Source organism: Ambystoma mexicanum, chromosome 10 (assembly GCF_040938575.1).
Source record: "Ambystoma mexicanum isolate Mex_15411 chromosome 10, UKY_AmexF1_1, whole genome shotgun sequence".
NCBI lineage: Eukaryota > Metazoa > Chordata > Amphibia > Caudata > Ambystomatidae > Ambystoma > Ambystoma mexicanum.
This window is the reverse complement of record NC_090932.1, coordinates 1,170,537,868-1,170,564,833: the sequence shown is the minus strand read 5'-3', so window position 1 is coordinate 1,170,564,833 and position 26,966 is coordinate 1,170,537,868. Positions and strand designations below refer to the sequence as shown.

The window sequence follows — 26,966 nt, the reverse complement described above, 5'->3', positions numbered from 1 at the left end:
ATTGTGTGCATCCCTAGCCACTGAAACAAACACAATCCCATGTGACAAAAAGGCACACAAGCAAGCTACAGATTCTACCACCCCCATGCAAAACAGCACATCAAAATCCTGGTATGCCACCAAAAGCCCCCTCAACCCCATGTCACCCGCCCGACACACCATGCCATGGCATGCAATATGAAAACTCAAAAATAAATTCACAACACATGACACAACTGTCACAAAAGTGCACTGTGACAAATGGAAACAGGCCAGGGACAATTCCCTCAGACAAAGACTGATCCAAAAAATACAACCCATACCAAAAGTACCTAAATGCATGCCACCAAAGGTTAGAACACCAAAAGTTTGAACCTTTGGTGGCATGCATTTCAGGCAATTCCAAAAAAAGCAGGGATTGTGGGCTGGAAACCGCTGCAGCTGCAGAAAAAAATAATCAAAATAACTGAACCTGCAGTGCCAGTTCCCGATCACGAAAGTGAAAGTGAACTTGCGCAGCAGGGACACAGCATGTCTCTGAAGGTAAGTAGTGTGTGCGTTGGGGTATGTTGGGGTGGAGTTGGGGGTGGGGGTGTTTTGTGTGTGTGTTGTGGGGGTGAATTTGCAGGGGTATTCAATGCATGTTTGCATGTGAAATGTACAAACCTTCAGTGCTGCGTACATTTCCATGTGAACCACTCCGTTGTGCACTCATCGGCAAAGGAAAAATCTCCCCAATCCCCTGACACATCAAAAGCAAACCCAACACAGGACTATCTAGTTACCAGCATAACATATCAGGAACACAGGACCCAACAGTGACAATGTCAGACAGTGACCAATCACCATAGCACAAGTGCCTCAATGTGACATTGCCACCACACGGCCCACTCCCATCTTGAGTGTGGCAATGACAGCTAAAGGGGTCAGGGTCCCGCATACAGCATGAAGGGCATCAACAATGTAGACAGGCAAGGCAATACATGAATAAGCAACATGAAAATATGCACAGTTAACAATATACTCACCAAAATGCAGGCCAACCATGCACTGGATAAACCATCATGAATACCCACTAGGGGTGTATACACATGTTGGACTTCAGACTGGCCACAGATATGACGGAACCCCAATGCCTCTGTGTAAGTTACTGTCACACAGTGCCATCCTTGCGAGCCCAAGGAAAGGAGACGCAGGAGTGGCACATGTGTCCGGACCCCAAGCTACAAACACTAACACGAGACAAGCCTGCATGGGCCCAGCCGAAACACACAGTGGATGCCTTTGGATGCCACAGAGCAACACACTGTGACATGAATGCACAATAGACAAAAAAAGGAAAAAAAATAAAAATGGCCATTGTCGACCAGGGGAGGAGGGGCACCCAAGAGGTGGGAGGTGCAGGGTGTACCTCAACACCCACATGCATTGATGTTGAGACTCCGCTGTTCTGCCCGTGTACCCTAGCCCATCAAAAGTGTAGCCAGTGCATGTCTGAGGGAGATATTCTCTTCTCTCAGGGCTTCCCTGAGGGCATCTGCCTCAGCAGCCGTGGCTGCGTGCAGAGCCTCCAGCTCAGCCTGTCGGTCCCTGTTGGCGGCCAACGTGTCCAGCCTGTGTGAGCGCCATATGGACCGCATTGCCTGCTGCTGGAGCTCCACCTGCCTACCAGGGGGGAGAATGGAATCGGCCACATGTTCCATGCCCTGAGCAATCATCTCAATAGCTGCCCCCTGTTGCTTTGCAATGGCATACATGTGATTCTCCCACACAGTGTTCCCCGGTGGCGCATGGCCACCGCGTTGCCGGATTGCACACCTGTTTGGCCCAAGGAGCCCTTGTCCTTTCTGTGCTGGCGCTGCTTGTGGCTGCAGGACTGCATACCTCCGTCGATCTGCTGCCCCAGGAACAGGAGCAACTGGTCTGCAGCATGACCCTGCACCCGTAACCACCACAGGCGGACATTCCAACACTGACTGGCACCTTGAGGGTTCTACCCCCACTACAGGTGTGTCGGGCAGATCAGCATCCACTGCAGAATCACTCACCGGCGACGGCATGGATTGATGAACATCCGATTCAGCATCAGAGTCAAAGGTGTACCCAGAGCCAGTCCGGGACAGGATGGTCTGGAGCACCAATGGATACTCATGGCCTACCACACCACGCTCCCCACTGGTGCTTGGTTGGTGCCCTGAACCTTCCACCCTCTCTGCCATCTCCTCCTCCTCCTCTGCTTACAGGGCCTCATCACCTGTAACAAAACAAAAAATACACATGAGCACACATGTCACCAGCATATACCACACACATAGACATCACAACATTGACAGCCAACACATGAAGCAGCCATGTCACACATGACACAAACTCCGGCATGCATGCAGTGGAAATGAAATGGAAGGTGACCCTGAAAGCAGACATGGATGTGTGTCAAATGTTAAGCCTACACATGTACTGCATGTTTCATATCAGCTGCATCACACACAAGCTCCTGCATTGCATAGACCTTACACAAAAATGACAGATGCCAACAAACATATGGCACGTAGCATAGGCATGGCAGAACTGTCAACCAGCCCCAGATCGAAGTAAAATACTACTGTCCGTGGCGTATGTAGAAAGCATGACACCATACATTACATGTCAATCACTATGACTAAAAGCACACATGTGTTACAGGATGCAACGATGACAGTGTATTGCAATACAGTGAAGGAAGGCACATGGATACATAAATGCTAGGTCGCGTTGACATCACACAAGTGAATAGGCATGGAGAAGGCTGAAACAGGGCTCAGAAGTGTGTGGGTGCAGTGCAGTACATGTGTACGGTCTTACTGTCAATGGAAACACAAACACAATCATGTCAATGTTGTGTGATGATGGCAGTGTAAGAGCAATTGCAGTCATTGTTTGCAAAGTGTGGGCAGTGGATTGTCAGGATACAGTAACCCCTCCCCCCATTCGGGGAATGGCTGTGAGGCAGTGCATGTCTCAGAATGGTGGATCACAGTACTGTGTTGTAGCAGCCAGTGTGGGCAGGTGTCTATTGCATCACCTCAGTCGTCTGAGACTACAGCAGATGAGTGTAGGACAGAAAGCACAACACATGAGTAATCATCATAAGTTCACCAAGACACGGAGAAGCTACAACACAAGTTGCACAGAGGCAGGGAGGCTGTACCAGAGGGAGTCCTACCATCGAGACCGAGACAGAAGAGGACACCCAAAAAATGGGCGTGATGAGGCACTGACCCGGAGTGAGCATGAAAGGGATGACCAAATACCATGAGACATATGAAATATCTGAGATGGAGTAGAATGAGTAGCTTGACACGGACCCATAGGGGCTTGCTGGGAATGCACATGGTCCATGAATGAACACTCAATGTCCACTGTAAGCCTGTGCCATCTGCACAGTGTAAGTGAGACACCCTGAATCAAGGACAACGGATGTACCACACAGTACAGGTCTGGCAGAGTTGCAGAGGGAAGTGTGCATATACACAGAATTCTGGGACAGGCCATTTCAAGAGTCCAACATGTGAATCACCAGTACCATGGAGACAGTGAGCTGCTGGGGGATAGACAGGCAAGCAAGCATGCCCCTGAGGGGGACCAGCTCGCAGGGTGACCTCACAGAGACGACAGTCATGTGACGACATAGGCCGAGTGTTGAGTGGAAGATCAGCACAGGCTATCAGCAAACATGTCTGGGAGCAAGGATATGGACAAGAGAGGCTGCCAAGTGTCTTGCATGTAAGGAGGGTGCAGGTGTGTAGAGGACGATTGGCTCTGTGTGCAGCACATGGCCTGCATGCAGACTGCATCACAACAAACACGCATCAGTCAAGCATTACATGGGTCACACATGGCACTCATGAATACATAGCCTGAACTGGCAGTCTATCACAACACATCACATGAGCAAAACACACATGGGCTGGACACACATGCATCAACACTCACCGGACGTTACATCAAAATCTGGCATTTCTCCCACTCCTTGGATTAGAGCCTCATCGATGAACCCTGAAGCTATCTCCTAATGAGTAGTGAGTACACCGTCCACTGATGCTGGCCCACCGCTAGTCACCAGAATTGAGGTGTAATTTTAAGCCTGCTTGTTTTTTGCACATCGTCGGAGGTCAGTCCAACGCTTATAGCAATCATCAGCTGTGCGCTTCTCAAATCCCATGGCACTGACAATTTCCGCAATGCACTGCCAGTGGGCCTTACGCTGGGCAGGCGCAGTTTGGCACCCTGGCCCCACCAGCATATCGCGGTCGTCACCCGACACGTATCCCACAAGTGCGTCCAGTTCCACTTTATTGAAACTTCTCTTCCTTGACATGCCGAGGCCTGAGTCGTGTCTGGGGTCTCAGCCTCTTGCGCAGAAACACGCTTCCTCCCCTTGGTGGGTTGTGCGGACCCTGAGTGGCTACTGCCGCTCCGGTCAGTAGGGGCAGAGGTGATGGTGGACTGGCCAATTGGAGTAGGCAATGGCATGAGGACGGAAGGCCTGACTTGAGTCATTGGCTGCTGGGTGCTGTCGCCGGGACCCAGCCGCATGACTGCCTCTGTGCCAAGAGCTGTGACCGACACAGTCCTTGCTAGCAGACTCACAGCCGGGGTGGTGTTGGCTGCATCTGCCCCTACAGTTTCAACCACTTGGCTGCTCGGGGCAGCAGATGTCACCACTGCCCCAGAAACACGTGGCTTGGTCACAGCAACCTTTAACACACGTGGCTTGGCCTTCCTGACCTGGAAATCAGCCTGGGAGTCCTCCTGTGCCAATGCAGCCCGCGCTGGCTGACCCCGAGCCTGGGTGGTGGTAGCCGCAGCTGCAACTGCAGCTTCCACTACCTGGGAGCCCGTGACAGCAGATGACACTGCCTGTCGGGTCAGATGGGCGCCGGGGATGTCTGCAGCAGCAGCATCTCCCTGAGCCGCAGGGGTGGTGGCATGGCTGTCCCAGCATGTGGCTGGATATCCTGCCCCTGTGGAACACCCTGACCACGTCCCCCTCCACGGCCACCTTGGCCTTCCTGAACTCCATGGCCACCCTGGCCACGTGCCCCAACACGACCACCTCTGGGAGGTTGCCCAGCTTTGCCACCCTTACCTTTTGGTGGCCTCCCACCCATGGCACAGATGCAGTAGTGCGAATGGGAGGTGCACACAACATTGTCCTGCGCAATTGTGGTGAAGGGGCAGGTACGTGATGGTAGATGCACCCCTGTGCTCGTGCGAGGCTGTCTGTGACCCCTGGGGGAAAATGACGGGTCACACAACGCTCAGGCACCCCAAAAAACAAAACAAACGTGCACGCAACACACACAACAAATGTGTACACGTGGAACACGCAGGCTACTCTGACCTCGAAAATGGGGTACGCGACACACAGGGGCAACCACAGTGTGGAAAAAAGCATGCGTGACTCACCGTCTGCCTTGCGTGGAAAAGAAAAACAGGCAACTCCCCTGCCAAAACAAGAAGTACGAACTGTAACCGCAGTGAAGATATCGCGTGTGAAGCCACAAGAAGAAGTAACACACGCGTCCCCACAAATAGCACGTGCAGCGAACTGGTGTCCTACGTGGACCTTTAACCCGTACCGAAGGCAACACCTACGCATGTCACATCACTTACGTGCTTACGCACTAAGGGTCTTTCCTCGAATAACACGCTAATGCGCTGTTTTTCACATGCAGAGTCACTGCATCAAGCTGGTGACGTGAAAACACACTGAAGACCACGCTCCTGCCCACAAGGCTATTTTCCTGTCCCCAAGGCCCAGAGCTGCCTCGTACGAGCCATCTGCTGCTGCCAGTCCACTCAGTGTGCCTGCTGTCTACGTGCCCTGCAATTTCGTGCCTGCACAGAAGCCATTGCCAGGTATCCTGTTGCTGAGACCACCTCTGCTGACACAGAAGACTCCCGACTGCTGTACCATCACTCCACAGTCCAGCAGCAGGGCCCAGTTGCCCACCCACATCTGCCTCGGGGGTTGCCATGTCGGACCAAACACCATCTGGGGCCAGTGGCAAGCCCCCGGCAGTGAGGTTGAGGGCTGTCAGCTTCAGTGCCAATGAAGTTGGCATCCTGGTGGAGCAAGTCCTGGGGCATTATGATGCCCTCTTCTCAATATCGCGCCTCGACAAGGAAGGATGGAACAGGATCTGGACGGACATCGTGGATGCCATCAACGCAGAGGGGGTGGCATCCCGAGAATACGACCGCGTCCGGAGGCGCTGGGAGGACTTCAGGTCCATGACCCTCAACAAGGCCTGGCTCCTCGTGAAGGCGGAGGATGAAGTGTGGCATCGGGGCCAGTTGAGCAACAACCAGATGAGGGTTCTAGAGCACATACGCCCATCACTTTACCACCAGGTCCTACTGTTGCAGAGCCGTCTGGAGTCGAGTGGTAAGTGTCCATGTGTTCTTGTCCAGCGTAGTGCATGTTGAGGTGTGGCTGGAGTGTGCACCTTGGCCTTATGTCTGGCATGCCCCATGTATGGATGTTTGTGTGCAGGAACATGACAGTGCTGCATGTGAGTCCAGTCAAGCGTGTTCCACATCAATGGTGTCTGTGTTGCAATGCATGACGTGCACCAGCATGTCACGACACACACACGTTTGCATGCCTGTGTCTGTACTTGCCCATGTTTGGGGTATGATACATGGATGCTTATGTCACCTTCATGGTCATGCATGGTGTACATGTGCGTGTGTCTGAGTAGTGTGTGTGTGATTGTAAAACGCCATGGATGCATGACACATGACCATCGCAATGTGTGATTTGACTGATGCAGCCTACTTGTCCATGAATGCACTGTGACAGGAGGTAGACATGGCCAGATGCATGACTGTACGGTGGTGTGTGTGCATGTGATCTGCATGTCCCATGATGCATGTGAGGTTCAGCCCCCCTTCTGATGTTCACATAGTGCCTTGGACATGGATGCAAATGTCTTTTGCATGTGCCAGGCTTGTTTCTGCCTGTGTGTTGCTTGCACTGACCCGTGTGTTGTGGAGGGTGTTGATGGTTATGACGTTTGACAGTGCCACTCATGTGCATTTGCTTTGTGTCTGGCAGACATTTGTTTGGTGCACTGATGCTTGTGTTCAATGTCTCCCTATCTACAGCGCCGATGGAGGAAGAGGGCGGAGATGGCACTGTGGAGCAAGGTGGCGGGGATGCCTCCACTAGTCAGAGACGCAAGGCCCAATCACCCTCCCAGGTTACGACATCTTCCGGGAGCGAGGGGACTGGTGCCGTGTCCATGACTATGGCCGTAGCTGCCGAGGGGATGCCCAAGAAGGCGAGGTTGGACGTGGGCACTTTGGCAGCAGAAGGGACATGTGAGCCCCCACAGGGGCAATCCGATGCAGAAGACGGTGCAGAGGCATCCAGTTCGGTGGTGGGCGAGGTGGAGGAGGAGACCGCATCAGACCCGCACATGGGGCCTGGAGAGGGTGATGCCACAGGTGCAACTGGTGCAGTCCAGGGGCAGGAGGCAGCACAGGTCACCGCGAAGAGGCCTGTGCCTAATCCTGTCCCTGATCCTGCGACTGCATCAGTGGGCACCTGCAGGCATACCTCAGAACAGCTCCGTCCACAGGTAGAGGGTGAGTCCACGTCAACTGACCTTCCTCTACTTGCGGACTGAAGTCCAAACATTCTCGGGGGAAAGGGGAAGTTGATCAAATAAAAAAGGCACAGCCTGTCTTCTTACTTGACTTAATCTGCAGAGGGTGAGAAAGGGGAAAAGTTATTTTAAATCAACAAACCTCTCCCTCAAATATCTCCCAAGGACCAAATAGTACCTGTGCTTCCCTCGGCAACAGCCCAGAGGAAATCTAAATCAACATGAACTAGTCTGAGCTTGGAAATGGATTACCAACTTGAACTTGCCTTCACTGACAGTTTTTCTTTGAATTGGTTTTAGTATATTTTGCTGGTCTTTACTTAACTTCTATTTAAGAACATAAAAATGAAAACTTTGTCTGGCATCTCAGAAAGAAAGTACTGTTTATTTGCTTTGCTTAGTCTTTGTTTTCAAAAAGGTCCTCTTGTGTTATTGCTCTCCTTCATTGTAAGAAGACCCTTCTGATACGCTTTACTAATGCGCAAGTCTGTAATGCGCTTGTCTCTTGAGAACGCTAATCACAATCAGGCAAGCGTTGATCCTTTCTTTTGTTGGACGAGCGTTCTAATTATGCGCATGCATAGCGTTGCTCCTTTAGTTGAACAAGCGTTCTACTTGTGCGGATGCGTACCTTCAATCCAACAAACGCTACGGTTTCTCTGACTTGAGACTGAATACTGCGCGAAGTACTGAGGAACTCATACTCACGAGATACGCAAACGCAAACAAGCCAATTTCAAGTGTCTCACAAAACGCGCATGCGATTCTCTGTTTACACAGTTCAAAGGTTAATTTGAATTAATGTAGAACTTTCCCAATTCTAACAGAGCTTTAACAAAAGGTTGCTAATGCTTGCACTCGGAGTGAAGTAATTATTCTTGCTAAACTTGCTTCTTTGCTTAAATGATTAACGCTCTGAATGCTTATGCTAACTTACTTATTACCTAAACTATATACTATAACTACTAAAGAATCTCATGAAATAACTTGAAGATGAAGTTCCTCACCGCTTATTTCGTTGCGCCCCCACCAGGTAACCGCTTGTCTTGTCCCGCGCTGTAGAGGTCACTGCTCACAAATTGTTTTCAGGACTAAAACCAAACTACTTAATTTTCCAAAAGCCAAACTAAAAAGTTACAGAAAACAGGACCTCCCTGTTCAAGGAAGGACAATGAAAGACAGTTTAGAATGCTTTCTCAGTCTCCAAGTAAGTCTGACCACCAATCAACAACTGGATACAATGCTTTCCAATATTCACTTCCACGATGGTATGGGAACCTTCCTCCCTGCAAAGGAATTGTTAAGGACCAAACACAATTGAATCTATTCCAAAAGAAACATATACGTGTCATCTCAGACTACCCCAACCCATGTGATTCCTAACATTTATTTCCTGAACTCCATTGACAAAACACCACTGTTCCCACAATCCCCCCTGTCTATTTCATAAACCCTACCAAACGCTAACCCCCTGCCTTTCTGACACAAACACTTGCTTACATCATGAGAGACAATGAACTAATGCAAAAACTATTTACTTGACATGTCCCAACCCAAGGGTCAGGTAAAGTCAGACAATTGACCAATATCACACACACCTGACGGCCCTTTCCTTTCCCTGCAGGTTAAAAAGGTGGAGCAAGAGAACACAATATGAGCAAAGCAGACCGCACGACGTGAGAGCTAACTCAGCACAGCAGTTTAAGAGGAGAAGAAAGACGGCGCATACCAAGAGGGTGACAAGGAGAGAAGTGACCTTGCCCTTTCCGACTGAGGCCCATGAAACCTCTGCAAAAGGAATCGTAAGACCGCGAACAATAGCCAGCGTGTGTTGCAGCAGATGTCAATGGTACACAAGACCCTCCTCCGCTGATTACCAAGACTGGGAGATACGCTTGTCTCTGTGGTGCCAACCTTGTCTCCAAAGAGAAAAAGAAAGCCAGACGGTTCATCATAACTGGGGGGTGAATCAATAAGAAACCGAACTGTGTTGAATGAAAAGTAGCAAGCAGCTAATTTAACTGTGAAAACATAAAGAGCTATTGATGCTAGAAGGGGGAAACCAGCAACAGAGGAGTCCGGCACCATGTGTGTGCTTGCTCAGGAAACTCTGGGCGATTACCCGATTGTTGAAACTGCCATAACCAGAAGGCTTTGGGAAAAGGCAAAAAGGGGGTCAAAGTGGTCATACAGGGGTCTTGTAAAATCCTCTGTACAGTCAGAAGTCTTTTACTGACAGATGATTGTGAAGTGAAGGGAAGTGAACCTCGTATCGTAAGAATTGGGGCATTGAATCCTGCATCGTACGAATTGAATGAGAAAGGCACGATTGATAAAGTTGGCAAGAGTGAACGGAGGGATGCTGACGAAAAAGGGGTGAAGCCTGAAGTCCCTATGAACAGTGTTTAACAGAAGTTAGCAAGAGTGAACCCGGCAGAGGGATGCTAACAAAAAGGGGCAAAGTCTGAAGTCCCTATGAACAGTGTATTACCAGGAGTGAACCCGAGCGAGGGATGTCCACAGTGAACTGTTTAGCAAACGTTGGCAATAGTGAACCAGAGGCATGCCGACAAAAAGGGGCAAAGCCTGAAGAACTGTTTAATAAGACATTAAGATTTGTGAATGCAAGAAAACCCATATTGAACCCGAAAGAGGGAGGCTGGCGTCTGAGACGGGTCTGAGCCCGAAAGAGGGAGATCCAGAGGTTAAAAGTCATCCTCCAAAGCCCATTTTGGAAAGTAACTTTTTGTTTGTTTGTTGAATATCAGGCCCTCGAAGGCAAGAGACTTTTGTTGAAAAGAGACTTAACCATCGAAGAACCTGATAGGTGGTACGGTACTATCGGCTCGTGCTGGGAAAGCTCAAGTGTGTGCTCTTTTCAGGAGATCCACTCTGTCCCGTACTCAAAACGTGGGGAAGGGAGACCCCTGGCAATCACATCCTGACTTATTATTTGTGAACACTTTCTTTATTGAAAACCCTATCCCATACTCTTTCTGTAATTAGTTGTAAGGATTTGGCAATAGTTATTTTTTAGTATTGGCCTTTTACTTTGACAAGACACCACAAGGACTGCCTTATTTTTCATTTGATGGTCGAAGCTTGCTCCCATCTTAGATTTAGGCTTAGGTTAGATGTTTTTCCACTCTGCATTTTCAGTTTAATAAACACCCTTGAACTGTGATCACTTGTGTCTGTCTTTACCATGAGTTTCTTACAGTGGTTGTCACAAACCAGCATTACCACAGAGGCGCCCACATGTATGCCTAGGTATTTGATAGCGTTCGACTGCAATCGGAACAGGGCCATTCCCCCCGGGTCTCACGAGTTATCACGCCGCAGCGAAAGGATCTCCGACTTGTCGTAGTTGATTTTATATCCAGCAACTTGGCCGAAAGTGTTCAAGAATGAATGCAGTTCGCTAGTCCGCCGCATAAAGCAGGACGTCGTCTGCTTAGAGGGAAGCACAGTGTTCGACCCCGGATCTCATAATACCCCTCAATAGACTGTCATATCGGATCTTGGCCGCCAGAGGTTCTATGGCCAGGGCATAGAGGAGCGGCAACAAAGGGCAGCCCTGCATCATACCCGTATATAGTTGAAGGGGGCCGAGATGAGCCCATTAGTAACCATAGAGGCCCATGGGGTGCAATATAGTAGTCTCACCATATCCAGAAAATATCCCTCAATGCCAAAAGTCTACACAACCGTGAATTTATAGCTCCACTTGACTTTATCATATGCTTTTTCGGCATCGAGGGATACAGCAATATCTTCACGGGCACCACATTCAATAAGCGTCTCATATTATCACATGAATGGCAGCCACGGATGAAGCCTGTCTGATATGAATGGACCAACTTTGGGAGAACACGGTCCAGCCATCGCGCCAGACTCTTGGCCAAAATCTTAGCGTCTGTATTATTAAGGGATATCGACCTATAGGCGCTATACTCTGTGGGGTTCTTGTCCGGCTTGTGGAAGACAATGATGTTGGCCTCTAGAAGGGAGTCCGGCAGAGCGCCCTTGGTCCTGACCTCCTCAAACACTGTAGTCAATCTGGGAGTCAGTTTATCGACTAGGGCTTTATATGGATCGATCAGGAGGCCATCTGGGACGGTGGCCTTGCCACCCGCCTAGCCCGCCATTGCTGCTGCTATCTCCCCCTCCTCCATAGGAGCATTCAGCCACTCAAGGTCGTCCCCTGATACAAGCGGCAGCCCAAGATTCTTGAGGAAGGCCAGCTCTGCCCCCTCTTCTGCCGGCACCGGCTTTGCATACAGCTCTTGATAGAGCTCTACAAACCTCTAGTTAATCACCTTATGATCGGAAAGGAGCGAACCAGACTTGGACTTAATCGCACCAATAAGTTGCGCTCTTTGACAAACCTTCAAGAGGACCGCCATAGGTCAGAGCGGGCGACTGTTATTTTCAAAGAAGGACTGGGCACATCTGGCAAAGATTTTGTGTGCCTCGTAGTACAGTCCATGAGCTCCCTTCTGCAGGCCTTGATTTTACTTTACAGAGAGCGGTCATGCGTGGCCGTATGGGCCCTCTCCATGCGTTGAAGATCCACCTAGAGTGTTTCATGCGTTGCTGCCACTCTTTCAATTTTAAGGCCCATTTGGCAATACACTGCCCCTGAAGGGAGGCTTTAAAGGAGTCCCAGCATCTGACCGCTGTGTATCCCATTGTCAGATTCTCTTCCCAAAAGCAGTCTATGTGCTGCTCGAGATGCTTGATTGCAGGGGGGCGAGGTTCAAATGCCACAGTGGGGATTGGTTTCTCTCCACCGGGAACACGATCTGAAACACCACTAGGCCATGGTCTGAGATGGTAATGGGCCCAATCTCACATTGCTCCACCATCGACATCATGGATGAGGCCAACAGCTAGTAATCAAGGCGATCATAGCTGCCATGGTGATTCGCTGAGGGTGTATCTCCCTCCACATGTCTTCCAGGTGGAGCTCCTCCATCAAGCTCAGCAGGGCCCTAGTCTTCCCAAGGGCCCTCACACGAGGTGAGTGCAGTGGGTGCCTGTCGACCTCTGGAGCCAAGGCAATGTTTAAGTCCCCTCCCACAAATGTCAGGGGCCCCATATAGGGAGCGCACAGAGTGAACAAATCGGCACAATAGCCTGCATTGTCCTCGATTGGCCCGTAGATGTTCAATAGTGTGACAAATTGCTAGAAAAGCAGTCCCCTTACCATCACATAACACCCATCAGGGTCAGACAGGGTTGATGAGTCTTTTATGAAGGAGAATGGACACCCCCACTTTTGTGAAAAGGGAGCATGAAATGCCAGCCCCACCCATCCCCGTACCAGCTTCCCCGACTCTGTCACATCCATATGGGTCTCTTGTAAGAAGACTATGTCCACCCCCCTTGTACCTCAGCAGGTTTGACATCCTCTGGCGCTTTATCTGATTGCCCAGACACTAAATGTTCAGGAATATCAGTGGGAGCTTACTCATGTTGGGGGCCTGTCACTTCAAGATCGTCCCCGCCTCAGCCTCCTGCTCCTCCCTGGGCAGTGCAGTGCTAACAGATTTCATGGATGCCCCCCTCCCCGATGTTTCCCTCATCTTCAGTGATCCTCAGACCGACCCAAATATCTACCCTGCTGGCTCTTGGGGGGATCCATCATGTAGCTCCACTTCATTCCCCCCAAAACAACAATATGAAACTGGAGAAACAGTCAAACATTGAGCCTGCAAGCGATACGAAAAGTGAACAGCGATGCCGAGCACATGGGCAAGACTCCACAGGTCTCGCTCCAGCACTACAAAAGATTGTGAATCTCTGCAGCATCTAGGTCGTCACACTCAAACATAATTACCACAACTAAGGGGCACAGCTAGCCGAATCGCCTAGCAGCTAACAGATCCAACAGTTTCGACCCATGTTTCTGCCCCAGTTCCAAATATCAAGTTCAATGGCGCTCAAAGGCCATATGTGACCATGACCCCCCCTAGTAACTGTCATCATGACACCCATTGTAGCGTCAGGTGAGTTCACAGAATGTATGCCACCCCACCCTTCAGCCACATTGCTGCTTCAAACTGCTGGATCCCCGACTCAGCCTGGTGCCTTGTTTGGCATCCCACCATCCAACGATTTTGGCAGCGCTTTAGGCTGTCTACCCTTCTTCTGCCACTTCTAGCTCTGGGCAGCCCTACTGTGCTCCATACTGTCCTCTTTAGAGGGAATGGCTTGCTCCTCTAGTTCGGGAATAGCATCTGGACCCAGGATATCATTTCAGCCCTGGAATCGCCAGCCTTGGCTGGAGAGTCAAACGAGTGCCACCTCTCCCCCAGCTGAAAGCACCAGACCTCCCAGAACTTCAGGTAGTAACGATGGGATGAGCCCTTCAGTGCTTCGAGAAGACCGGATTGAATTCCCTACGGTGCCTGGAGACTTCCAACGAAAAGTCATTAAACAGCTGGGTCTGCACTCCTCCCAGCCTAATGGGGCCATGATGGTGATAGGCTCTAAGAACAGTCAATTTATGTTGGAACTTCAAAAAGTGAAAGGTAATAACCTAGGGGCAGGCGTCGCCGGGAGATAGCCCTCCATATCATTCCCCTCTGCGCCCTCCGGCAGGCCGACTAGGCAGACATTATTAAATTGGGAGCGGTTTTCTTGATCGCAGCCCATAGGATCCAGCAGTCCCTTCAGCATTGCTCCTACTCGAGCAGAACCCTGCCATAAAATCAATTGTCCCCCAAGTGGCAGACCAGTGCCAGCGCTCTCCTCCCAGTGGTTATCCAGTAGCAGGTTGTGCGTCTCTTCCTGGGAATTCCCAATGCATATGCTGGTGGCCACGATGATTGCAGAGGCAGTCTAGCGCGGCCCAGTTATGTGAGGACTGTGGCCCCCACAGGCAGCAGTGTGACACCACAGGGGTCGGGTTCCCACCAGCGGCCCGGTTCTTCACAGCAGGGTTTCCAGAGCGCACCAGGTTGGTGTGTGCAGGTTGCAGGGGTGGGGAGCCACTTACTTCACAGGCCGTTCTGAGGCCAGGCTGTACGGCTCCACACCATTCGCGGTGGCGTCTTCATTTGGTGCAGGTGAGCCTCCTTCACCTGCTTTTGCTCTTCCATCTGCTGCCGCTAGTGGTGGCATCTCAGCCCCCTGTCCCCCACGGGGTGCGTCGCCTTCAGTGTCTTCCAGGGCCCGGGTCGGCCGAGTCTATGTGAGATGCAGCGCTGCCATCCAGACCATGCAGCTAGGGTCCCACTGCTGCGGCGAGGCCAGCAGCTGCGTCCAAAGTCAGCGGCCCCAGCGGGAGTGTTCAGCGCTCTGAGCAGGTTGCCGGCATGCCGCAGGTCTTCAGGCTTGCATCACCATGCAGCTGTCGCTGCAGAGCTTCACATGGAGCCTGACATCTTGCCCAGGCTCTCAAACACCCCCCGACCCCAGCTTCTGACTTTTTAATACCATAATTACAAAATACTTAAACTTTGGTTGCTGGGAATTTGTGCACTGCTATGGAGATTGTGAAGAAGAATAATGACAGAGGAAGACATCCAGCACTGAGATTGGCTATCTGTGACAAGAAGTGTTTGTCCTCAGGTTTTCTTTCTCTGAGTTTCTTACATGTCAAGTTGCCCCCTTTGTCATGGGCCTTTTGTCAATGAAGGCATTGGCAATCCTGTTGTTCGCTGGCCTAGATATCTGTGAAGTGGTCTCGTGCCTACCCCTTAAGGTGTGTGGAGGTAAAACTTAGACAGCCGGACCCCAGCACCCACTTTATGATGCAAGGCCTTGTAGCTTTATGTGGAGGAGTCCGTGGTCCCCCTCCACAACACAGGGGGACTTTGTGACTGCCCCATGGCTCATGCAGCAGGTACAGGCCCTTAAAACAAAAAAAAGTAGACTGAGAATGTCAGGTTGAATACCACGGGCCCTGTAAGATTGAACCTGTAGTGTTTAGTTCATACGGATTTCATCTCAGAACTACCAGACGAGAAGCCATTCCACTTGCTGCTACCAGAGCCTGAGCTGGAGATCTCAGAGAAGACATAGGTCCTGCAGGGTCTGCTCGTGAAGTGCAGCGTGTCTGTCACTGCACGTAATGCCAGTGCCACTGAAACCAAGATGGTGAAACAGCATTCAAGTGGATCAGTTCGCATCAGAGCACAGGAATCCTGCACCACCCAACCAATAACTACGTGTCCTTGCCACAAGCCGTGCCAAGAACGAGGGGAAAAACCACAATAAAATCTCTTGCTGGGAAAGATGTTTGGAGAAGTTGAGGTGCAGGAGGAGTTGGAGGTTCAGTAGCAGTTGGAGATGCAGAAGGAGTTGTCATTGCAGGGGTAGGTGGCGGTGCACGGGTAGTGCAGTGGGATTTGAATGAGCAGGAGGAGTTGAAGGAGCAGGGGATGTTGAAGGACCATGAAAGTTGAATGAAGCATGAAGAGAAGATGGAAGCAGGAGGAGGGGAAATTACAAGAGTTGTTGGAAGTACATGAGGAGAAGTAAAGACAACAAGAGAGAGTGTCATCAGGAGGAACGGTTTCAGAAGGCCTTTGAGGAGTGGGGACAGGAGAGACAGAATACCCCTAGAGAAGAAGCAGTCATGGGAGGTTGGAAGGAGGAAGGAGAGGCAGTTGGAGGAGAAACAGGAAGTGACAGTGCAGGATGATGCGAGGTTCCTTGGAGGCATATGGAGTGTGCCATTGTGAGATAACAAAATCATATTCCTGAGAGAAGCGGGAGGAGGAACAAGTATGTGGCAGAACATCGAGGGCTAGAGACTGGGTTTTGTGCCAGGCCCATCAGCACGACTAAGCAATGGCTGGAAAGCAGGAGATGTAGACAGTATGGGAAGGCTATCATTTCAGAACCTTAGGCAGGGAGTTGCAGGGAGCTCATGCACCCTTTGTGGAATCAATTTGGCTTTGTAGCAGCTGTGTACTACAAAGTTCATCCACTTTTTCATCTGTATCAAGAGAAGCCTGTGGATCATAAGCCTTTAAATCTGATCATATTCCGATTCCCTTTGTGCCATTATACAGTCATTAATCATTTTAGGTGTCTGTAATATCTGATGTTCCACCGTGTCTGGGTCATTTGCATGATGTGGGTCATTGGAAAATGTTACCTATAGCTCTTGGAAACGGTATGCTCACCATTTGACTTCTCATTTTTATAATGTACTTCCTGATAAAGCCAGATATACTTGTGCATCTGGTCCTGCTGCATGTCCTGATAAATCAGAGTAGCATGGCAGAATGGGGCATCAGGAATAGGTTTTAAGTATGTGTGGCTAAGCATGGTCACATAGGAGCATTGCGCCATTAATGGGGCAGTCGTGGGTGGAGTTTGTGGGTCTGTTTGAGGTTAGGTAATCAAAAGAGGGCTCAGTACTTCACATGCAAAGGTGACTGCAGACTTTTTATATTGTTCTTGTTCCAAAATGCCTGTTCCAAAAAGTCAAGTTGCTGTGTGTGCCATCTTTCCATCATTGGTGCAGGTAACATTCCCCAGGCCTCAGATGCACCCCACTGCCATCCCCTAGCCTCACGCATGTGACTTTGTCACATCCCTCCTGCTTTCTCTAAAGTTCTCCCTTGAACAGGGCACCCGAGGGGAAAACTACACAGGCATGACGTCTGCCATCAACAGGAAATTATTAATACCACCTAACAGAGACTACGAGAGATATGCTTTCAATAAATGTGTCCAACTACCACAAATTCCCCTACCGTCGTGTGTGGTAGTTGGACACATTTATTGAAAGCATATCTCTCGTAGTCTCTGTTAGGTGGTATTACTAATTTCCTGTTGATGGCAGACGTCATGCGTGTGTAGTTAGTTTTATCTTGCGTCAGAATTGACTTTAGTATCCCTTTGATCTCCTTTCCGTCAAGGTTGGCAAACATGTCTATTTTGTTGGGTGTGTATTGGTCACCTATGGCCCTCATAAAATCCTCAAACTCCTCCATCCATTCTTCCCACCTCTGACCCTGGTCATGATATGGTTGTAGCATAAATGGGTTGCGTCGCCATAGGAATGTCGATCTGGACGCAGGTCCTGCACCAATGGCGACCTGGGATTCTCCTCCCACACCTGCGGCTGCTCGTGCTTCTTCTGACATTTTGGTGGGTTGTAGTTGGGCTTGTTAGCTGTAGTTTGTGTTGTGGTTGCTGAGTAGCACGTCTGGGTAGCTGGGCTTCTGTTGGCATTCTTTGCCCAGCTTGCACCTTGCTGTTTGCTTGTGGTTCGGGCTTATGCAAGCATGTGTCTCACGCTCTGTGTTGGGTTGCCTACTTTTTTTTTCATATGCGTTGCTCTTCCAACCCTTTGTTATTGTGCAGACAAGGGGGCGGTATGGCATTTCAACCGTGAAATACTTGGGCCATTCCCAGTTGTCCTGCTCCACCTCTACTGACCAGTATTTGTGGCCCACCATGGGACTTATGCTTTCAGGGTTTAGAGTTGTGGAACGGAGTATGTGGTTTGACTCCTCTTCTGTGCTGTGTCCATCCAACCTGGGAAATACACTTTCTGAGTGCACAACCTGATTCCAGTGCTTAAACTGCGCTGTTGCCGGTGCAGAAGGCTGCCATCTCCAAAAAGTGCTCCTGAGCCAGGGCTGTGCTGAGGAGGCTTCCCCCACTAGACCTACATTTTAACCAAACCTTTGTGTACTGGCATTGACATTATCTTGTGAAAGGGCAGGCAGCCCTTTCACAAGATAATGGTGGCCATATCTTTAGGGAGCTGGGCCCAGTGAAAGGACTGCCTGCAGGTGTTTGCTTTACAGAATAAGAAACAAATGGAGAGGTGGGTGCGGCAACATGAATGCTAGCAATGCGCACGTCTTCCCAGTGACTTCTTACAAAGGTGGGACAAAGGTGTCAGTGCCTTCTTGTAGGAAGCAGAAGAGGCAGGCGCTTTGCTAACTTTCATTTGGCTGTAACCACCTCCCATTTTATTTCTTAATCCAAGGAGCCAACCTTTGCAGGCAGCCCTTTCACGATGCAGCTGCTCCTATCTGTGTAGGAAGCTGCATGTGGTGAAAGGGCTCTATGCACGGGTGGGCACTACAGATAAAAAAAAAGGGGGAGATGGGTGCAGTAAAATGAATGATAGCAATGCGCCTGCCTCTTCCAAAAAACCTCTGCCTCGTTGTTAGAACCCACAACAAACAATTTCACATCCCACTTAAAGCACTGCCAGTTCCCTTCTTAAGTGAGGCTTTGGGCTGGTAAGGGCGTGTCTGGTACATCTGCTGATATATGGTGGTCATTTGAAATCGTGTTTATTTATTTAATAGTACATTACAGTTTAATAAAAAACATTGTGTACAATACAATCCAGTAAAAATTCTCCTGCCACAGAAAATGGATAATAAAAACCCAATAAAAAGAAATAAGTTAAAGTACACCAACATCGTTCCCTTCCAACAAATAAGGTCTTCTAATGACAGTTAAGGCTTCACACTATAGGAACAGATATTTATAGGTTTCCATCTTACAATTTCCACACAAACGACAATTACACAAATTCAAAGGTAATCCTAGCTGTCCCCCGTCGACTTCAAGCGACGGAATGACATTGAAAACCCTAGTGTTCCGCAAATAGTAATGGGTGAATACTGTTGATAGAGACTTAGAAGCCAAGTTAGTCAATGATTGCTCCAGATTCACTTCCCGGATCATACATTTGTGCCCAGCTGCGATCCTAGGGGAAGGATAAGCGATTGGTAGTGAACCAAATCTAATAAACCCTTTGGTTGAATCGTTATGAAGCCTATTAATGGTAACTTTCCCACAGCCATGGAGAGTGGACTCAATAATCTGCTCACTGAAATGGGGTATGATATGATATGGCATTTGTAACGCGCCTATACACAAGCGTTTCAAGGCGCGAAATTACTAGTAGGGAATTACTATTGGCTTGAACAAATTTCAAATATAGATTTAGTTTATTTATTTCCCATGCACTGAGAACTCAGCCGTGCCCCTAACAAGATCTAATCAATTGAGGTGTTAGATGTTTTATCTTGTTTAAGTGTAGGCACATGCATTTGCGGAAAGGTGGCAGAAATTAGCAAAATTGTTTTAAGGTGAGGGTGGCCTTTTAGTTCCTTCAGCGTTATTTATGTTTGTGTTAAACAAGGGATTCGTTTTTATGGAGTCCACAGAATGGGGTTAGTTATTCTACAAATAACTCAGTGTGTCTTTCCCGAGTCCTTCCCTTTTCTCAGAGCCGTGGTCCCCAGTCATTAGCTCTCTTCCTCAGATTGGTACTACCTCCCTGGCAGGTTAAACAGTCACTCACAGTGTCTGGGATTTATAGTGTTGCACACTTCTTTCTTGATTCAGTATCTTTCTTGTTTACTCCTAAAGTCACTGTCATCAAGGCCACACAATGGTCCTCCTGGACTCTCCTACCATGTTAACATGTCACAAGGGTGACTTGAGGAATCCCAGAGACAGCAAAACCCCTGAAGAGCGAGGCAGGAGCCGGTGCGTGAAATGAAGAGACGCTAACAGCTAAGCACCGGGCACAAGTAGGAAAATAGGCTTGGGAAAGGAGAAATCGTAAACAACAATGGTCAAAAGAAGGGGACCTACGCTTGTATGTGCAGCCAGTGATGATAGACTCAACCCAGAAGCACTGGGGCTGCTCAGGAATTGAATCCATGGTACCAGGTGTCAAGGTGTGTGCTTTCCTGCAGGTGCCACGTTGGTGTGGTCGCTAAGGTGTTCCCATGGCCAGGGCTCATCCACCACCAATGCACGCATTGGAGGGAGTAGAGTGAAAAGGAATTAACAACTGGCACACAAAGACCAAACAATGAGGTGCATTCAGGGAGACACTGCAGCGCATCACCCAGTTGCGTCGAAATCTGCGCACCAATACAGTAACAGTTCCCTAGCACATCAGCCTCCAGTGTGAGAGAAAGGACCAAGCGAGACTGCAGTGTACCATAGCACCCTCTCGCTATGCAATTGTTGTCCTTTCTCTTCTCAACTTTCCTATTCTCTTTGTACTCTCTGGCACATCCTCTCCTCTTGCCCTCCTCCTCACCACCTTGTGCACTCTATCTTTCACCTCCTGATCTCTGCTTACCCTTTCTACTCTCTACTTCCTCCTCTTCTCTCTATATTTCTCTCCACCTCCTCCTCTACTCTCTCTCCTTCTCTCCACTTTCTCCGCTCTGCTCTCTCCCCACTTCGGCTTCTCAGTGCTCGTTGCCATATCTCTATCTGATTGAAAAAACACAGTAACATTCATGGGGCAGGAGAGGCACCCTATGCACGGGTTTATGGATGTGATGGGGAACTACCCTCGGATCTAGTATTCCAAAGGGAGTGGTGGCCCCTTCTCCCATCCCTAGCCTCATGCATGTGATTTTGTCACTGTAGACACATGTCAACAGGCAACACCTCAGGTTTGTAGACAACTACCTGTCTAGGACTTACAAAAGCATTCCTCAAGCATTGTGAAGTTAAAAGAACATACCGTTATGGTAGCATGATTCCAAACCACCTCCAATAGGATATGTATTCTCATTAGGATGGTGTTCCATTCTTAATTGAATGGATATAATTATGTGGCATTCCCCTCCTGATGATGTCATTATGGGTAGTGATCACCAAGGTTCTGAACACCTCATGACTGAGTAATATGGCTACATTCATCTGGATGCAGCTGGAGCTCATGTTATGTTTTCATTAAACTATCAACAAACCCTGAGTCTTTCACTGAACTACCTTGTGTTTCTCCTACTTGTCCTTAAAATTAGTAGTGTTTGAGGTGTAGTTTTAATTTAGGACGATTCAGAGACCATTTTCAAAATAATTCAATCTGTGCTGGGGTTATAATGAGGTGCAATGACGATAAATGAACTCTTAAAGCTATTGTTTTTTTCTCCTCTGCAGTTGACCGACAGTGAAGTTGTCACAAAGGTTCGAAGGAGAAACATAAGGAAGGATCCAACTGATGGTCGCACAGATGAAAACGTGTGCACCTGCTACTCTTCGCGACATGGTAGAAAACCGGTAAAGTCATTTTGTTCTGTGGGTCAACTACCAGTGGATCACAGCTCAATTGCAGTAAGAGTGTATAAGGATGTTTGTGCTTAGATACTCCTGCTAATTGAGCAGATGCATCTCTGAAAGTATTTATGCTGCCTGAGATGAAAGAGCATTTTGATGCACCAGACAATGGAGAAAGTTGTTTCTTTTATGGCAAACCTGGGCCCTTGGCACCTTTTGCTGGTGGTATCCTGACAGTCTGAATGCCAAATCTGCAATTATGCCTATAAAAGAAGTCAATATGTGGACCCTGTAAGTATTTCGAGACTATTGAGACAGCGCTATCCCTCATAGTATAATAGATGCTCACTTATGTATTTCGACTCTGGTCTGAATCAGCCTGTCAACATGAAATTGATTACCCATCTCCATACTTCTCCACCTCAGAATCGGCATATAAAATCACTATAAAGAAAACAAATGCCAAAAATGTAAAATACATAAAATAACTCCAGGACTAATTAAAATAAACTTTTTTAAGTCCCGTTGAGAATATAATATTCATCAGAGGATCAAGCACGGTTAGCCAAAAGGTTTTCAATAATGAGTAAGGATCCCATAAGGTTTAAAGGTCCGTTCAAGGGATATGAGTAGATTTTATCTATTTAGGATGTATAAGCTGATAATAACTCCACACAGTATGATGACCCCAAGACAGAATGTAAAATGGATCCGCCAGTGGAATGTATAACCATTGTTTCAGACGGTTTACCAGATGCATCATATGTACTTCTTGCAGTGCAGAGGCGAGTGAGCCTCCTTGTGACTTGCATTTCGATTTATTCCCGTTAATCAGAGCTTGGTCACAGTGCAAAATGCTAGTTCAGGCAGTGATCTTCTAGGACCACTGCCTGCGCCCAGAAGCTGCTTGATGCTTCAAGCACAGTTAAGTAGTTATCAAAAGGCCACATGCAGTTTTTGAACAGTTTCCACTGCCCTGTGCAATCAGAAGCCATTATTTACGTCCTCCTGAGCAGTTATAAACCATTGAGTCATTTCTGAGGGATATCCGAAGAAGGGGGAGAAGTCCAGTTCCTTCTTGACCCCTTTGTTTTATGACTAATATGAGCCTGTAATATAGACGTTGCAAGTAGCAGTGGTAGTAGCCATTTTATAAATTACAAATGTTGCGTTTGTGTTTGCAAAACAAGCACATTTGTGTATCACTGATTTTGCACTCACAAACCCCCTGCATACATATGACCTATGCCATGAGAAGGCAGGACCAGAAGACTTATAAACATAAACAATGAAGGATAACAGTTTTTATTCAGGATTAAACCAAAAAATATGAGGTTGGTAGGGAAAAGAGATAGACCTTATTGGCAGAACAGAGATTTTGAACCAAATAAAAAGTGTCTTGCTGGATCAGATCACAGCCTAACTTGTTGGGGTCTACATCTAGGTTTTGTATGGGCAGCCCGATTCCTAGGGTCGGGGCAGGCTGAGACAAACCCCCACATGAAATACCTAATCAACAGAAAGAAAGGATATTTCATGGAAACAGGTTTCAGGATGGTGGGGCAAATCAAATCTAAGCAAGGGTCTATGCTAAGAGGACCCAATGCCTCAAGTCCAATATATGTTCTCTATTCTAATCCACACATATCTGGGGCATCTGCAGCCAGTAAAGCATGCATCAATGCACACACAGTCTTAGGGAGGTCTTAAACGCCCCAGCATGCTATACATAGCCTTAGCTGACAACCTCAATGATGAGTAGTGCTCATTGACTCTGTATCCATGATGCTTTCGATTGGAAAGGTCTTGCTTAAGCAAGACCTTTCCATTTAATTGCCTGTCATACCATAGGGGTTTATTGGTGTTCTTTACAGAGTAAGGCCTTGTAACGTTTCTCCTATTTACCAAGGAGTTTCCTTCTGCTCTTATCTTGGCCTAGTTTGCAATTTCCTCCTCTTACCCTATTGTTCTTCTCAGTAGGATTTTCTCTTTTCCCCCTAGTTAGGTCCTTGTCAGGCTGCAATAATCATAATCCTGCCCAGCCAACAGTTCTATTTTCAGTTTTGAGCATTGCACAGGCCCAGTTTAGGTTCTCAAGGGCAAGCTACTCTTGATCCTTTTCTTCACCTTAATGCCTAACTCTTGGCAGTTTTTGGGTAAAGACCCCCAGCAGAATCCTTACTCTGTCCTCTCCTGCCTCCTAAAAAGCCTACAAGTGGAGTGATGCTGAGGGTTTTGGTGTCCCCAGCCGCTTTGTTTCTTGAGCACCTATTTGGCCGAGCGGACTGACGGCGAGAAGTAGAAGCAGTCCTCTTTTCAGCTCTACTACAGAGTGGCATAAAGCGTCCTCCTGCAAGCAGGGAGACGCGGAGTGAGGAAGAGTGTTTTGGTGTCCCCAGCCGCTTTGTTTCTTGAGCACCTATTTGGCTGAGCTGACTGACGGCGAGAAGCAGAAGCAGTCCTATTTTCAGCTCTACTACCAAGTGGCATAAAGCGTCCTCCTGCAAGCGGAGCGACGCAGAGTGAGGCTGAGTGTTTTGGTGTTTTGGTGGGTTGGCGGTCGGAGGTCCGTTTGGAACATTGGTCATGTTGGTCGCTGATCTTGTGGAAGAAGATTGTGGAAAATAAGTAAGGTACTGGCCCTTGTGTTGGACTGCATGCTTCAAAGGGTGCTGTAATATCACACGTACAGAGCAGCAGTGAGCAGTGGAGGGGCGGAGCAGGACCACTCTGTACTAAAATACTTTTCTTCTTTGTGCGGTAACAGTTAGTCGGTCTTATTCTACGAGAGACTTCCATCGCTGCAAACTACGTAGTAGCCTTTCTTTTTGACTTGTGGGGACATGGGGTGTGTTTCCTTCTTCTTCTGTACCCTGACATTATGGTTGGAACGTACCAGGAAAGGGGAGGGGGCTTTGTTTCTATACCAAATGCTGATCATCAATCTGGGTCTGGTAGCACTTTAGAGGACACGAGTGACTGGACCATTGAGAAATGCAATATGTTACGAGAGACACTGTTTGTCTCAGCTATATTGCCCCTCCCAGAAGTCCATCATTCATGTCCGCTTGACATACAGGTCGAGGTTGTAGCAAAAACTCTCTCACCCCGTAACATCTTGGAGCCCCTCCCTGCTAATGAGCTACCACCGCTTCTAAGTGGAAATACTATTCAAAAATCCATAACTAAGAACGTTTCGGTGGCTCTTTCGTCTGTGCATTTGTGCAATTTGGATTCCGGCATGTCGCACGTTGAAATTTCTAATCATGGCCCGGCAGAAGGTAGTGGGAAACATCAAGAAAAGGACTCTAGTGCTGTAAATCCAATTCTTCTAAATCTTATATGTTTGGTTCGTTAAAACTTAACAAATCAAATAAACGTCATGTCCTTCCGTAGGAGCGTCTATATGGAAGCCAAGAGGACTTAAAACCCAGTTTGCCTTCTTCAAAGCAAACTTTTTTTTATCCTCGGACAAAATAGGCTCTAAGCTCCAGAAGTGACAATGATGCGGGACATATACATTTTAATTCTGATCAAAATGACTCTTCTGATTTGACAACAGATATTATGATGTCTCCAATAGCAGGAAGAAGTGGCGTCCGAAAGGACAAGGAAGAAACAATTATTCAATCTGTGCCGAATCCTATCCATATACATAAACTAGACAAACTTGGACAAATACCTATTGAAGGTGGGGAAAGTTTGGGCACTACTCATGAGGGGAGGTTGCCGGAATCTAGGTGGAAAGCACCGTCTACAAGTCAAGCTGATAACAAATTACAGAAAAGGGATTTGGATAAAGTAAATGCTGTGACTGCTCCTAACGTAAATTGCGGACAAGGGCATAGCCGGCCCACTCAGGCCTCTAAACGTAGACGGATGACATCCTGTTCCGAAGACTTAAATGCTTCTGAAAACATCCAGATAACAGATGAAGATCTAGTTTTAGACTTCGCAGCCTCTGAGGTAGAGAAGCAAGTCACCAATGTTCCTATTATAGATGCTAATATGATTGCATCCTTTTCTCTAACTATGGCTCCCTTTATGAAGCTGTATGAAGGGATGGCGGAACAAATTCGGGATCAAAATACTCTTCTGGCTATGCTACACTCTAAAACCATCTTCATTGAAGTCTTCATTACTGCTTTAAAGGAAAATGAAGATAAAAGCTTGGAAAGGATTGCAACATTTTTGAGAAATACTATTGAGCCCCCTTATAAAGGAAAAAAAGAATAGGAGAGCCTCCTTCTTAATAAATCAGAGGCTTTCAGCGGTGAATAATGAAGATCTTCCTATGGAAAGAAACGATAGAGATCTACACATTTTGCTAAATTCCTTAGCTAAAACAAAGTTTGAAGAGGTGAACAGATTAAAGGCATTAAATAAACAGTTTAGTCTGAATGATGACTCTAAAACAAGCTGTACTACTGCTGCAGTGCCTAAAAAGGTTTCATTCACACCGGATCAACTGAATGAAATTGGTTCTAGCGTGCCTGCTTTGAATTTTGATAAGTATTTTATAGATACGAAGCCTTTGGACTTACAGCCCCCGTCTTCTTATGGGATATTCACAAAAATAACAAACTCTTCTCCGAAATCAAGTCTTAAGAATGGTTTGACCGGCAGGGAAAGCCAGAACATAAGAAAAGAGAAGATCCCTGTAAATAAAGCTATTGTGAATCCAGCAGCTCACTTATACAGACAAAAATCTTAAGTTAAGAACTTTAAAGTTCTCAAACCTCTTTCAGAATGCCAGGCCCCTCTAAAAACAACAAAAGAAGGGCAATTTATAGTGTTACTTCATGTGATCCTATGGATGAATCCGATATAAGGACTCCAATGGAGAATGAGAAGGCAGGAACCCAGTCCAAAATGCAGCAGTTGACTAAAGAGGTACAGGGGGAAAATACAGACCCTGAAAAAACATCTATATGTTTTGATGATCTAATGAATCTCTCCACATACTCAGTTGAATGGGATGACGTTTTTACGGCGCATGAACAGCAAGAGGACTCACTGGAGGAGCATTTGACTGTCTTAAGAGCTTGTCACCATAAGAGTAGTCAATCGATAGTTGTGATTGAAAATGAAAGCAGTGATGAATGTGAAATCATTTCAGAAAAGCGTAATAGGAGTGGAAAGATTGAATGGACAATCCCGAACTGTCATAGTGGGAGAAAAGGTGACTTCCCGTGTACACATGGTTAAATCCAATCAAATCCCAAAGAGGACTCCTCAACTCAAGACATTACGTGTTGATTTCAAATCTTTGGAACAAAAAAGTCGAGAGTTAAACAGACAAGTATCATG

The 26,966-nt window shown here is 47.8% G+C and overlaps 1 protein-coding gene across 3 annotated transcripts in view; it reads left to right on the top strand.

Moving 5' to 3' along the window:
- The window catches only part of LOC138492131 (uro-adherence factor A-like), a 1,977,591-nt gene that overhangs the window by 1,270,444 nt on the left and 680,181 nt on the right, over positions 1-26,966 (top strand). For all 3 annotated transcript variants that reach the window (XM_069619116.1, XM_069619117.1, XM_069619115.1), the window contains one exon: positions 21,540-21,659. In XM_069619116.1, coding sequence (XP_069475217.1) covers positions 21,540-21,659 — 120 coding nt within the window. The remainder of the gene's footprint in view (positions 1-21,539; positions 21,660-26,966) is intronic.